Source organism: Coenobita brevimanus, chromosome 26 (assembly GCF_032717465.1).
Source record: "Coenobita brevimanus isolate Jiangsu-jjx chromosome 26, ASM3271746v2, whole genome shotgun sequence".
In the NCBI taxonomy this organism is placed as follows: domain Eukaryota; kingdom Metazoa; phylum Arthropoda; class Malacostraca; order Decapoda; family Coenobitidae; genus Coenobita; species Coenobita brevimanus.
The window spans coordinates 8,853,447-8,869,650 of record NC_136979.1 but is presented as its reverse complement, the minus strand read 5'-3'; the positions used below and the strand labels follow the sequence as shown (position 1 = coordinate 8,869,650).

Here is a 16,204-nt window from a genome sequence, read left to right as displayed (position 1 = left end):
GCGGAGAAGTGAAAGAGGCATACCTGGTCCGGCTATGCAGGTGATGTTGATGGTGTGGCCAACACGGTATGGCCCCAACACACCTCCATGCACCTCACCCACACCTGCCTCTTCCACAGCCACGCTCAGCACAGGGTCTGATGAATAAAGCGGGAATAAAAAACAGACAATGGATACACAAGAGGAGAGGGATATGACCGGGCACAGAATGAAAGCACCTACATTTTTGTAGCTAGTCCGTTCCCTGTCGGTACGGACAACAACTCTAAACCTCTTCCAACAAATTTTGACTCTTGGCAGCCGTCACGGGTATTTCTGTAAACAAAAGACGACTCTAAGTGCAAAGATAATATTCGTCTGAAGAGAATGCCTCCCTCTGTAATATTAAAAAGACCTCTGAAACCTGTTTGTGGGTATGAACGGTTACGGAGTTCGCTTAGCTTGTTTTTCAGTTATACAACCAAGCTGACCTGTGTAAACAAGTCCAAAATATATCGTATGTATCGAAAACAGGATAAGCTTTAGCGTCACAAGGGTTAGCAATTTAATTATATTATTGAATATCCGACAACGGAGCAAAACTGGAGAAGCCATTGTTGCGCAGCGTGTTTCTAATGTACTCTTATTCATTATGAAGCTGAGAACAGTTTGTAGAAATATGCTCGCTTAGGTCTGCGCTTAGCGAACAACAAGTTAGTTGTCAGAAGGCTATATATGCCACTATATTTTATTTGTTATAGCTTTTTATGCTGTAGGTTATGTGTGCAATAAATACCTATGATTGGCTTTGAAGCTGCCATACGTCGTTCTGCACTGTGCGCACACCACTCACGACGGTTGACCTCATAGAAATTCGCCTATAGTTGTGCTTCCACCATCATGGCAGAGGTATTTATTGTATAGCAAGGTATTTAACAATCTGGGTTATAGAGTGTGTGTGAACTTCATTAATAATTTCAGTCAGCAGATTTAACCCACTAACTGTGTAGTGTTGCGTTAATCTGTGTTGAATTAAATCGGCAAGTGTTAAAGAGAATCAAATACTAAATCTCTGAAAGGATTAAAGAGATTATTTTTAACCCCCTCACTACACATACCTCCTTGCTGAGAAAAACTGTCCGCAGATAACTGAGAATGAAATATTTACTCCTGAATACCACAATGGAAGGATTAAGAGAGTTGATATGCTTGGTGTTGGGATCAGAGGGTAAGCTGGTGGTGTGATCCCGGTAATGCACAGTTTGTTTGATTTATATGCAGGGTCTGTTGCTCTCTCTGCCCATCAGTTATTGTCTGGCGCTGCGCTCTGTTATGGCTGGCATGAAAATAAGACGTGGCATTTTCTCTGCCTACTCATCAACGACTCCTCCCTCTGCACCGCATCACCTTAACTCATACACATCATCATCATCATCATCATCCCTTCTCCCCACCAAAGGATAATATGAGGCAGGATCCAAATGCAAGAAGATAAATGACGTTAACAGTTTGACCCAAGTATAAGATGAGACAGAACCCAAAACGGATAAAGAAAGTGCCAGAGTATAAGAACTATGAACGGCATGTCCAGTGAAACAAGCCAGTCATTCAAATCCCGATATCCTGGCTCCACCTCACTAGACTTATCAAGTGTACCGGTCTTTTTCTCCATAGTTGCCCTTCCCACACTTGCCAGATCAGTCATTCCACCGAGTATCATGGTGAAAATTGGGTGCCAAACCACTCCTATGAACTCCTCCATGCATACGTCATCCAATCAGGTCCATCCCCTGTCTGTCCCTAACTTCCTCAACTTCGCTTTCTCACACACTTATTGATCACATCTTTTTTTATTTATTTATTTTTATTTTTTTATGTGACCGACTCCGGGCATAGGCTTCACAACCTGCTTTCAAGGCCCAGTAGTCCTCCTACGTACCGCACACCTCCACATCCATCCATCATCGTCTTTCACGCCTCCTCCCACCTTCATTTACAGTCACATACATCCTATCTACATCCATTCTCTAAGCACACTCTCCTCCACCCTAGTATCAACAGACTTCCATTCTCCACATCATTCTCGAATCACAAAGTTTTTTACTCTCTCCACTCTTAGCAAATCACACACAATTCTCAACAGCCACATTTCCACTGCGTTTAATTTTAACCTCCCACAGTCATGTACTGCTGGCCTAGAGAGTCTTAAGGGCGTAAATAAACCCTGTAGTACTATCTCTGGGTTTATTGATACGTACAGACACCAAGGCAATGCATGCTGCCTCCAAGCCTTAATTTGTCCTCTCAACGCCCAGTTCGGCAGACACAGCGAGACATTTCTAGGCGAAGATATGCATTGATCACATTCAGTCAGGTAGGCACCACATTCAGTCACATAAACACTCAATATACCAAATATCCATAACTCTGACGCCATGGCACATTCTCACACCCATAAGTTCATGTGAGCACTGAGGCGCGTTCAAGCAATCTTCTTCCACCCAACAAACTCTGAGCTGGTAAGAGGATTGCACTCTCTTCCTACTCAGTGACGACCTCTCTTTACACGACGCACCATCCTGAAGCATATCACAAGCCTGAAAAATGATCTCCAGGTGTTTTTGTCCCTACTCAGTAACGATCCGTTATTCTTGTCGTTGCTGTTGTTGCTGCTGCTATTGTTGTCATCGTAGTCGTCGTCGTTGTTGTTGTTGTTGTTGTTGTTGTTGTTGTTGTTGTTGCTCCAGGTTCATCTGGACGTGAACTCGAACTGCAAAGCGAAGGTGATTTTTTCTTCAGCTCACCAACCGCCTTGCAGGGGACAGGGAAGAAGTTGAGGGACGCTTGTACTACCTGGCAGTGGAGTCGCCGGGTCATATCAGGGCCACCACGTGAAGGCGTCTGTATCCAGCATCAGTAAAGATCCACCCTTGCCAAGATACATCACCTTGACCTCCTCAGCTGCTCTCCTATAGTCTGTCTCTCCACCTGTACCCCTACATGACCCACCACTCCCAGCCAGCCACTCAGTCGTCACATCACCCCGTACCATTTCACCGTCGCGGGGGGAGGGCGGGTGAAAAATATACCAAAATACACGAGAAAATAACCAGCTGCGAAATGATAAAATACACTGGATACACGAGAAATACAGTGGATATAAAAATTACAGATTACAATACAGTACACAGCCAGGCGAGAATTAAACCAGGTACAAAATACAGTAGAAACAAGATCAAGTAAGTCCCGTGGGAAAATAAATACAGAAATAAAAGAGAAATGAGGGAAGGTGGTGTAGATTTTAAAGTGAGAGAGAGAGAGAGAGAGAGAGAGAGAGAGTAGTGAGGGTGTAGGTGTAGTGGAGGGGGCGTGGAAAAATTGCCTGCCGGTGTCTGACAACAGAGGGACAGCACGTAGCCCAAGTTGATCACGTTAATTATCACATCTGTGTGTGTGTGTGTGTGTGTGTGTGTGTGTGTGTGTGTGTGTGTGTGTGTGTGTGTGTGTGTGTGTGTGTGTGTGTGTGTGTGTGTGAGAGAGAGAGAGAGAGAGAGAGACAGTATAACATCACAACAGCAAAGGTCACTGATGAAATTCATAAAATCAGACTTTATATAGAATCCATCCATCAGTCCATCATCCAGTCCTACGTTGCCCCATGAGGAGCGTAGGAGCCCTGGGCTAGGCAAGTTGGTCCTGACATTTAAGATGACAGTGACCAGCCTCTTATCCCTGAGCGGCATTACATGAGCAATAAACCCCAACCATCCCTTGGCTATAAACTTTCACCGGCTCAATCCGATTGGTGCGCCGTAATTACCGACTAAACCACGAGGAGCCAAAATTTGGTTATATGGTTACCACCCAGCGAAGTAAATAGTTTCCTGGTGTACAGGAAGCCATCTGGCTCGTCAATCAGTGTAGAGTCACCCACAGGCAGAAGGAAGAGGGAAGAATGAGGGAAAGAAAGACAGGAGAGGGAGTGTAAAGTCACCCGTGGGCAGAAAGACGAGGAAAGAATGAAGAAAAGAAAGAGAGAAGAAGGTGGAAGGAAAGAAGGATGGAAGAGAGAAAAGGGCAGACACCCGAGAGCAGCACTACATCGAGTGAGTGGATGGCGAGTGCCCCCACCTACCGCTCTTTACTGTATATAGCTATAAACAGTGAAATATTCTACAGCGGTGTGATTGACGAGACCGGAGGGATTAAAATAGGAAGAAAAGCACTAAATGTCTGAGATCCAGGCCTTTGGTGTGGTGTGGTGCGGTGCGGTGCGGTGCGGTGTGGTCTGACGTGGTATGGCTTCGCTTGTAAGTCTACGGGAGTGAAGCACCACATTTCCACAATCGTTAGTAGAATGACAGGGGCCGCTCCTAGATAAGTTCCCACATCCAATAAGAAATAGGCAACTGGCGACATATGTGAGAAAATTAAATAGATACGAGGGCCTAATCTACGTGACAGCAGGTAAATACAAGGCGAGAGACAATGATTAATCCACCACAACTAAACTGACGAGGCTGGTGGGATGGAGTGTAAGTGCACTGGTCGACCGCCTGGCCTAATCGTGCATACAACCATCAAAGGTAAAGGAATCGGTGGTTGGGCAGGACTGTATGGCCTGTGGGAATGGGTGTTGTAGAAATAATGATGTGAACGCTTATTTTAAAATGTGCGGGTCGGGAGACGGAGAAGAAATTGGCGTGGTGAGCAGAGGAATGGGTGGGATGGGCTGGGAATTTGGTGAGGGTGGAGCAAGGGAGTGAAAGCATGCCCCGTGGAAATGATGGTAGTAGGGTTTGTAGAAGTGGAGTCAACGCTTATTTTTCTTATGCAAATAAAGAACAAAGGCAAAAAAGCTGCTACGAAAATTTTCTTCTTCAAGAGAGAGAAAACTGAAGAGAACCAAACTCAAGATACGTTCCTTCTGCGATGGCTGACAACACTGCGTCACGGGCAGAGAGAAATAGACTTCATACGGAGGAAGACAGTTCCAGAGTTGACCTGTTGCACACATGAATGGCTAAGATTATCGGTTAACTCTTACATTAGAGAGATGGACTGAAAGAGGGTGAGATGTTGCTGCCAGACGGGTTCTACTTCCCCGCCTTAATCGATCAGACAGTTCAGAAAAGCAGTAACCATTGAATTAGCGACAGTAATGAGATAAATATGCAACATTGCAGCAAAGGGAGAGAGGCTGGGGGGAGTCCATGAGACGGGAGTTGATGACACGATAATCCTCTAACTCCACCAAGGTCAGATGAGCTGTTAGTGGGATGATCCACCTCCTACACACGCGAGCTGTACTCCACACAGGAGCGAATAAGACCCCGATATAAAGTCAACAGCTGTGTATGGGTAAAGAAAACACAGAGTCGGCTAGAATAACCCAATCTCTGGGAAACGGATTTGGCATGGGAAGTACTATGATCTTTCCACGACAGATCCCTAGAGAAGGAAACCCCAAGGACGTTGAGAGACCAGGGAGAACTGAGTTGTGCAGTGCTGAATATTAAGGGACATTTCTGTAGAAGATTTTGACATGCCGAAAGATGCAAGAACTGAGATTCTGATTAATATATCCCAGTCAGAAATTATGTCATAGCTTCATTCCGTGATTGCTGAAGCAACTGTTGAGATGGATGGTGAGGGAAGTGGGTGGAAATGCGACGGGTTGAGACATCAATGTACGAGTGGACTTGACCAGATGTGCAGCTCAGATCACTGATGAACAGAAGGAAGATAGCTGGTGTTAGGACTGAATCTCGACAAACACCACTACTGATAGCTTTAGATGAGGTACAGCAGCAACTGAACGACCAAAAGGAAGCTCGAAATGAAGGCACAGATACGAGGATAGAAACTGTAAGGGGTCAGTCTGGAAATTAAGGATTGTGGCTGACCCAACCGAACATCTTTGAGATGTCAAGAGCAATAATAAAAGTTTCGTCAATTCCCGAAAGGAGTATGACCAAGAATAAGAAAGGAAGATCAGATCACCAGCGAAGGATCTTTTGCAGAACCTATAAACCTTTCCCAGTGACGTCACAGAAATCACGTGATTTTGTTTACGACTCCATATTGGACGGCAAACACCTCGCAGTAATGGCTGTCCAGACAGGGCTCTCAGAGATTGAACTGTCTGATATATGCAGAAATCTGGATCAACGCCACCAAGATCTGTACAGGAACAAGATCGTGTTTGAAGCTGGAAGCTTACACCATATCTAGGGAGAAATTCACCCGTCTCAAGTACGGGAGACCGAAACTAGATCTCAGATATGGCGATCTCTATCACTGTTCCGTGAACACCCTGTGAAAGTTCACCGGGGCATCCCTCAAGGTAAATATGTGTAACATATCTAGCTGGAACTGACATACAGTACATGTAAATCGTCTTGGTAATCAGTAAAATATTGACGTGGGGTCAAGGGGGGATCAAATAGTTGATGAATGAGTGGTGGGGGCGTGGGAGTGCAGGAAGGAGGTGGAGGGAAGATGGGGGGTTTGAATGGCGGTGGGGGGGTGGGATTAGGGTTGGTTTGGGGTGTGGGGGTGTGAGGGATGTGGGGGTGAGGGTGTGGGGGAGGGTTGGGGATGGGTGGTAAGGGGTGGGACGGGTAGGGGGTGGAGGGGAAGGGGGTTGAGTGGTGGTGGGGGGTATTGTGGGGAGCTGGGGGGCTTGTGGAGGGGAGTTGAGGGGCGTGGGGTGTGGGGGTGTGGGGGGTTCGAAAGTGGGGGGTCGTGGGTTGTTGCGGGGTGGAAGTGAGGGGTGGTGGAGGATGGTGGTGGGGTGGAATTGGCGGTGGGTGGGGTCGGGGTGACGATAGGGGAGTTGGGGTGGCATTGAGAGGGAGTTGGGGTGGCATTGGGAGGGTGTTGGGGGTGTGTTGGTGGGGTGGGGGAGTGTGAGGTGGTTGGGTGGCGGTGGGGGGATGGGGTGGGGTTGGAGGGGGTGGGGGGTGGCTCACCTGATATGAAATGCCTGCAACAGAGTCGGGTGTAGGCCGTCGGCTGCCAATTCTCCCTCTTCACGGCACCTATCCACTTCTGTTGCCTTTCCTCATTGACTGGAAACCGCAGAAGTTTACCCCACTTCCACTTTTCTGCCATGTCTTACAGCCGAAGGCACGACAATGGAATACCATTGTGGAATCTGCAATTCTCTCTCTATAGACGTCAGACAATTTGCCGTCCAGTATGGCGTCGTAAACAAAAGTCGCATGAGCCGTGACGTCACGTGGAAAAGATCTATACTGGTGAGCGGAGTGTAGCTTATGAGAGGAAAGATGCTTCAAAACCTGTCTGTTAAGGACCAACTGAAACTTCAGAAACAAGACATTAAAATAACTGGATGACAGAGTACTGGCAATGGTCAGCGTAATGAGAATGGTCATCCTTCTTTGGGGCAGGCTGAATGAGAAGCTTCCAGTAATAAGGATATGTTCCAGTTGAAAGACAAAGGCGAAAGAGCTTACCTAGGTAGGGTTTTAACAGAAGCACAATTCTTGAAGACAACAGGACGTACCCTATCAGGCTCGCACTCCTAATTGGTATTCAGGGCAATGGTGGCACAAAATACATCTTTTAAAGAAATTTTAATGACAGGCATGAAGATATTAGAAGGAGAAGGAGATGGAAGAATAGCATCGGAATTGTTAAAAGTGGAATTAGGGGAGAAAGTCTCAACAATGAGTTATATTGTATCAGCAAAATGAAGTGTCATGGGAGGGATGTAATGAAAGAGGCGTGGGGACAAAGAAATGGGTGGAATAAGCTGGAAATGTAGCAGGGGATGGGAGAAGGCGATGAGAAAGAACCGTGCGAAAACAGGTGTTGTAAGATTAATGGTTCTGAATGCAGTGGAGGTTTATTTAAAAGATTTCACCAACAAGAATGAGACAAGCGCGCGTTACTCTCCTTTGCCTTTCTTCTTGCAACACGGGCAAAAATGATTGGTGGTCATTGCCGAAATCGGTAAGAAGACGTAAGTAAACATTAAAAAAAAAAAAAACACGAGTAAATCTCAAATAAATGGCCAACTAACCTACAAAAATTAGGGTGACCAAGCTGGTGTGTCCTCGCGGTGTGGGGATTTGTATTCGACACTGGTATATGCTGGAGTGGTGTAGGGTATTGCTGGCGTGGGTGGCGGTGAGGGAGGCCACTACATACCCGTCAAATTACCTACATAAACACTGCAAGTAACCAACAACAGAGATATTGACGAGGCCGCCGAAACACGTGAGATAAGTAAATACAATGTGCGATGTTAACGTTTTTTTTAGTAGAAAGTTAACACAGGATTGAAGAACAAATTAAATATAGAAAAAAAAAATCCATACACTAGATTACATGCGTCCTTTCATTACAAAAAAAAAAAAAAAAATCTGTAACAGCTGACCTGAAATAATGTTGGTTGATGTTTAGCGGGAAACTAATCTTGGGCAGCGAATTCCAACCCTACGTGACAACAGACAAGTAAAACCTACAGGTCAGAAATCCTTGACAACAGGTACATAAAAGCAGCGAGATAATGAGTGAGAGAGACAAGGTTGATGCGAGACATAAATATAGGTGATTATGGAAATTTGTGATAAGTAGACTAACAAAATAAAGTGACAACAAGTAGATGGAGTACATTGGTGGAAATACTGACTAACCCACAACAGTAAGGTTGAGGAGGCTGGTGTGTCCCCGTGAAGCGTGGAAGTGCACCCGACACTCGTACAGGCCTGAGTGCTGCAGGGTCAGGTTGGTGAGGGTGAGGGTGGCCGCCACGTGACCCACCCGCAGCCGCGAACCGTCACCACGCACCACCTCTCGCCCAGGGGACTGGCGCTCGTCGTAGCTGCACACACAGGGAATTACAGACACACATCCATACTGTTACTGGGCTGTTGTTTTTACCTGAATGCCCGTCTTACTTCCTCCCCAACTGACATAACATACAAGTGACGGTAAAGGTGTTTATACATTTTACGGGCCTACGTGAACACTTCCACACTCACACACTGATGAGACACACGGTCATATTCCAAGTGGCATAAAAAAACGCCAGAGCATCAATTCCTTAGCGCTTTAGTTTACATATCAAATATTAACATTCTCTTGTATGCTGTTTACATCGTTAGTATGAATATGGTTTGCATCAATAACATTCGACTGCAAATAAATTTTTATTGCTCTTCCTTCCACTTCAGGTACCATCACGTGTACACTGAGTGACAAGCCTAGTAGTTTCTTGTAACCCAGGAAACCATATACAAGGTCATGTGGTAACCATATAACCAAATAACAGGGTGATGTGGAGCCTTCTGTGATGTCCCTGTTAACTGGGTGGAGAGATGCGTCCATCTAGCAACCAAACCTCCACACGTTTCCCCGCGCCCTGCCGTGCCAAAGCATTTTCTAAGGCAAGGCAACACTGGTTCACTGCATGGGACGGCCCTCCAAGACTGTTGCTTGCCTGTGGTTGATGGGTCTGCTAGGCCAGACAGATCGTTGAACAACAACAAACAACAGTTGCTCACTGTTGAGAGATGGCACTGTCAACTATATATTTTGCTGCTACTGTTTATACCCATGCTGTTTTGGCTGCTCAGCTGCTCCAGCATTGTATTTGACAACATAAATACATCTGGGGGAAAAGAAAACTTAGCCCGCAATGGACCATTACTTCATCGTTGCAAATTATATAAATATATATATATATATATATATATATATATATATATATATATATATATATATATATATATATATATATATATATATATATATATATATATATATATATATATATATATATATATATATATATATATATATATATATATATAATAGGGCTGAGTGCAAGAAGGGCCAATGTCAAAAAAATGTGGTTTTGAGAAAAATGCATTTAAAAGTTTGCAGACTTTACTAAAATTCAGCTAAAAAGAACAGACATAAAAGTAATTTTTTGCTGTTGTTTAAGCCAAGTAGCAATAACATTTTTTCAGTAACTAAAAGCTGCTCTGCACTGTAAAATAAATAAATAAATAAATAAATGTAAAGAGTATTTTCCTATGACATAATTTTTTTCCTATTCGGTAATAATTAGCCCATTTTTAAAATCAAATTATTGTTACATGTTTTTAACTGAATATTGAATTTACCTAAGTGTAATTTCCTTATCTTAGTTAATATTTCCATTGTTTATAAAAAGAATTGAGAATTATATATATATATATATATATATATATATATATATATATATATATATATATATATATATATATATATATATATATATATAATTTTTTCATAAAAACATTCCTGATTTGAAACATTAGCCACATCTCCAAAAATTTTGAGACAATCGTTTTTCAGTATTTAACGACCAATGAGAAATTACACTCTGGTGTCATCATCTAAATAATCATCATGTACACCACCTGCTGCCTGTATACTCCTGTACAAATGTCTACTGTCAGCAGAAATCAGAGGAAGGAGACCAATCAGGTCCTTCAGCTTTTTAGGGGCAAGTTTCCGTGGTCTGTCGTCTGGTTGTGTTATAGCAGCCTGCCTAACACTCGGGCGACATTGGCCTTTATACCACTGAAAAACCTATATTTTACAAGTTCCCTGGTACCCTCATCTCCATATGAACAATTTTTGACGTTGGCCCTTCTTGCACTCAGTCTGTGTGTGTGTGTGTGTGTGTGTGTGTGTGTGTGTGTGTGTGTGTGTGTGTGTGTGTGTGTGTGTGTGTGTGTGTGTGTGTGTGTGTGTGTGTGTGTGTGTGTGTGTGAATGTTACTGTACATTAAAAAAAAAAAAATAGTTACATGTGAGTTGCAGACGAAATGTTATTTTGATTATGATCATTAGTCGTAGTAGAAGAGGTGTATCTTTGTACCTATTGCCAGATCCCTTAATCCCGGAGGAGGCTACCACAAGCAAATCGTCTCCATGACATCCTGTTTTCCAAGCTGAAGGTAACCCCCCCTCCACATCATCTCAAACCACCATCAATCATACACATCTCTACCCCATCCCTATATCTCATCCTTGGCCTGCCCCTCTTTCTCTACTTCTCCACCTTACTCGCATACCGGTACTCTGTCCTAGTCAATACCTCATCCTCCATTCTTTCCACATAATTACACCATTTCGGGGCATTGCTGTAAACACTTGCCAGCACATCCACATCAACACCATAACGCTAATTAGAGAAAGTCGTTGAGGAGCAGCATGGATGAACCTGGTTTGTGGTGCGTGCCATCCCCTCAGCCAGTCTTTGTACCTGATGTCCCGCCGCCACCCACCTGATGAAGGGCGTGGGTGTGTGTGTCCTGTACCACAGCAGCAGCTTGGGAGCGTCCCCGGGGGTGGAGGGGTAGTAGTGGCACTGCAGGTCAGCAACACCACCCACAACACCCTCCACGTACTCCGTCACCTCTGCCACCACCACCGTCAGTGTGGGTGTCACCAGCAACACCATAGGCGTGGGCGTTGATGCAGGGGTAAGCATGGCCGTGTGGAAAGAAATATTAAATTAATGAAGTTCTCCTGGCTGTCTAGTACTGAGAAAGATGGACCATGCACAGTTACCCTACATACATACTTTGTGTGTGTGTGTCTGTGTGTGTGTGTGTGTCTATATATATATATATATATATATATATATATATATATATATATATATATATATATATATATATATATTTATATTTATATATAAACCAGAGAGAGAGAGACTTAAAAATTCGCATCTGTGATGTAACTAATAATAACAGCTACGTATTATGCGTTAAGAATATTTTACTTATTAATACGCAGTGATTCTTCCATTCTGCAGAAGTTGTTGCAGTTCATGATGTCTGTAAATAAATAAACTTCAAAGCAATTACTTAACAGAAAATATGGCCATAGCCTTCTGCTACGTTGCCACACCACCCTTGCCACTGTGTTCTATGGTACGATATACACAATAACTTTATGCAGACAGATACTTATCATGTACACACAAACATTACACCTGATAACTTGGAATCAAGAAAGTTTGTGAACGTTGTACCAGACTTACATAAGACCTCCTGGATTATATTAATGAAAATAATTATGACGATGACAACAAAGCTCCTAGACACAAAATGGGCCGGTTCATTACCTCCGAGTCGAGTAACAGATTGACCTAAGTGCTGGTGGACGGAAATTGGCCTCCCTGACACGCAAGGGAGGCCACACCAGCCATGAGTGAACATACGAGTATAAACATAAAGAAGAGGCAGCACGCAAAGAGTACAACACCCCCGCCCACAAAATGCCCTGGGGACCTTGATCTTTGACCTTTCCCTGTGACCTTTACCTTTGACTGATTGTTCTCAAAATCGAATCCCTTTATCCCTGCCTTAACCTGAATCCTTCCACACACGTTGGTCAAAATCGGATAAAAATTGTTTCAGTCGACCTTACTATGTTACCTTGACCATTGATATATTGTTCTAAAAAGCAGTAGGTCAACCCTTGGGTGATCCTCAACACTTCCACCAAATTTGGTTCAAATTCACACAGACACAGTGGATCGAAATTTGATCTTACCCATTAACCATGACCTTTGACGAACTGTTCTCAAAATTGAATGGCCTCGTGCTTACCTTACCCTCAAGTATTACCACCTGGGATTATTCTAAATTGGATAGAAACTCACTACAGTAGGTTAATCCTGCTAGGTCAAGTTTTCACCTCGTCCAGTGACTTTCACCAATGACCAGTTGTTTTATAAAATAATGACCATATCTTATCCCCTTCATTCAGTCTGGCTAATTTGAATAAAAAGTAGTTGCGTTATTTTGTTCACACACACACACACACACACACACACAAGTAAAACACAGTGCTAGCATTAGCTTCGCCAGCGCGGGTGTAACAATCTGATATATAGCGTATGCTTGAGTGTGTCTGAAACTGCATGAATACGACCCCAGATTATCCTTACCTAACCCAGCCTAAGCAAGAGGTGTGTGTGTGTGTGTGTGTGTGTGTGTGTGTGTGTGTGTGTGTGTGTGTGTGTGTGTGTGTGTGTGTGTGTGTGTGTGTGTGTGTGTGTGTGTGTGTGTGAAAATACAACTCCTAGATTAACCTAACCTAACCTAGCCCAGAGTGGCGTTAAATACATGAACACTCCTCCCAGACCAACCTAACCTAGTATAGCCTCACCTAACCCCAGCTACCCCCGGCTCAGGAGTGTGGCTGAATGCATGAATACCACAGCAGGATTAACCTAAGCGCTGTTGCACCCACAATAGCTCTCTTCACACGCCAAGGCACTGCTGGCCATAGGGGTGATGTTCCTGGGTAATGACACGTATTTACCTGTCATCCCTGCCTTCGTAGCAACTATTCCTCCGCTGTTTATTTTTGTATACAGTATCACACTTTAATATTGCCTTGGATGTTGTTGATAGAGTTTTAATATCTCCATGGCACAGGAGACGTAACACCTTTTCCTTAGTTATTTATTTTGCACACAATGTCATAACTAGTTTAATTGCAATGTACTATGCAGAATAAATCGCTTAAGGAAGAGGTGCCACGAAATCTCCAAAGCTATTGAGAATGCCGGCCACACTTTTCATTAATAAGAAGACAATACTGAGGTGTAAACTGCAGGATAAATCACTATGAAAACCGTGCCACGAAGGCTCCCACGGCAGGTAGCATACGGACCAGGTGTAGAGGGGGGGGTGTCCGAGGGTAGTGTCCATCACGGCGTTAGGACACAAGCAGTAATCATGACACAACACAACCCTCAAGTATTTACACCACGTATTGTTATTTACACCACGTATTTTCATTATTTACACCACGTATTTTCATTATTTACACCACGTATTTTCATTATTTACACCACGTATTTTCATTATTTACACCACGTATTTTCATTATTTACACCAGGTATTTGCATTACTTTACACCACGTATTTGCATTATTTACACCACGTATGATTATTTACACCACGTATTTTATTTACACCACGTATTTTCATTATTTACACATCGTATTTTTATTATTTACACCACGTATTTTTATTATTTACACCACGTATTTTTATTATTTACACCACGTATTTTTATTATTTACACCACGTATTTTCATTATTTACACCACGTATTTTTCATTATTTACACCACGTATTTTCATTATTTACACCACGTATTTTCATCATTTACACCACTTATTTTCCTTATTAGCCTCACTTGGATTTAAGGCCACATGTCCTTAGCACCATGGTGGATTTGACTTATTACGCCTTGCTAACTTTCACACCATTTTACCATTATTTCCAGCCTCTCCATTTCAATCCCATAACGTCCTTTTTATTCATTCTTGCTGCCTCTACACAATCTTATTTAATTCAGAGTGGACGCGTAGCTGTGAAGAGTCAATGAAGCCTGTATCTCATCTCTCTGTTTCGAAATGTTTGAGTGATATTGCCTAGAGGTAGCATGAACTTAAAATAATAATAACAACAACAACAATAATAATAATAATAATAATAATAATAATAATAATAAATCAATAAATAAATAAATAAAATCAAGTCCTCGATATGAAGGGAAGGAAGAAGATGTGGATAGGACTGCGTGATGATATGGGTAAAGTGTGGATGGTGAAGATGAGAGGAGTATGGAAAAAGCAGGGTGGGAGGGCAATGAAAAAAGGGTTAACATCATCATTGTCATCATCATCATCATCATGGAAGGATAAGAAAAAACATGATGAAGGGAGAGCTAATCAACAACATGCCAAATGATATGGGCCACACACTCATTCATTCATCATCCAAGCACCCGGAATCCTGACTCCACCTCACAGACATAACCATCCACACATCAAATCGGCAGCAGATGAATAAGAGCTAAAGATGAAGGAGGAATTAGGGTTTATAATTTGGCAGCGGGTGGACTGAGGAAATCTGTGTAGTGGAGACGAACGAGTGTGTAGTTAGGAATGGTATAGGCGTGTAATGATACCTTGTGGCGGGAAAAACACAAAATATTATATAATTATACTGGCAGAGCTAATATATGCCTGGCCCCTTCACTACGATGATTCTCTTCGGAGTGAGAGTGGCTGCCAGAACTCGCCCCTCCCCATGCAAGCCAAGCACGAATGGGAAAGGTGTGTAGGTCGTGAGGAAATTGAACACTTGTACTGCCTGCGTGTGTGTGTGTGTGTGTGTGTGTGTGTGTGTGTGTGTGTGTGTGTGTGTGTGTGTGTGTGTGTGTGTGTGTGTGTGTGTGTGTGTGTGTGTGTGTGTGTGTGTGTGTGTGTGTGTGTGTATTATCGTACACAAGACGCTCCATTCACAAGTCCTGGCATGGATTTAATCTCCAGTAAAAACCATGGTTGCGTGCATAATCGGATTGTGGGACACGAATGGAGAGCTGAACCCCCCCCCCGTCCCTCTCATCCCCACCACTCCCTCCCTCTCATCAATCCACACCATCCTCCTCACTCTCCCCCTCCCCCTTTCGTTCTCCGTCCTCACACACACACACACACACACACACACACACACACACACACACACACACACACACACACACACACACACACACACAAACTCCTCTCCCTTCATCCTCTCACCCTCTTATCGCCTCAGATGTCCTCACCCTCATCCACAAAGCACATTTTTTTTTTTCCAACCCCTCCCCTCTCCCCCTCATCCCTTCCTCCCTCACTCCACACCCTCCTCTTCCTCCCTACCCCACCCCCACACCCCGTCTCCTCCAGGCCACACCCGTTAGCAACAAGAACGCCTGCGGAATGAACACTTTTGAACAATAGTATCTTTTGTGTGTGTGTGTGTGTGTGTGTGTGTGTGTGTGTGTGTGTGTGTGTGTGTGTGTGTGTGTGTGTGCAACAATTATGACATCTATATTATTAAACCCTCTTCCCACGTACTTAATTCCAGCTGGCAATTTATTCTAGTTTGTTTGCGAGGGAGTCATAGGAGCGTGAGAGTTTAAAATTTGAGTGCACGAAGGGACGGGTAAGCCTCTCCTTTTGTGGTCACTCGTTAAACTGATAATGAGAGTCAAGGGTATGTACTGTAGAGGTCGGCATGCACACGCCTTGGTTTGGACGGCCAGTTTCATACATCAGAGCCGTGTTTAGGGGTTCTAAAGGTCAACTGATTTAAAACACAGAAAAAACACCATCTTCTATCACT

At 43.6% G+C, this 16,204-nt stretch overlaps 1 protein-coding gene across 1 annotated transcript in view; it reads right to left on the bottom strand.

Moving 5' to 3' along the window:
* The window catches only part of LOC145394153 (uncharacterized), a 61,824-nt gene extending 50,328 nt beyond the window's left edge, over positions 1-11,496 (bottom strand). The window contains exons 1-3 of the mRNA XM_080268132.1: positions 11,291-11,496; positions 8,646-8,833; positions 24-137 (exon numbers count right to left, since the gene is read on the bottom strand). Coding sequence (XP_080124258.1) covers positions 24-137; positions 8,646-8,833; positions 11,291-11,496 — 508 coding nt within the window. The remainder of the gene's footprint in view (positions 1-23; positions 138-8,645; positions 8,834-11,290) is intronic.
* Between the last annotated feature and the right edge of the window lie 4,708 nt (positions 11,497-16,204).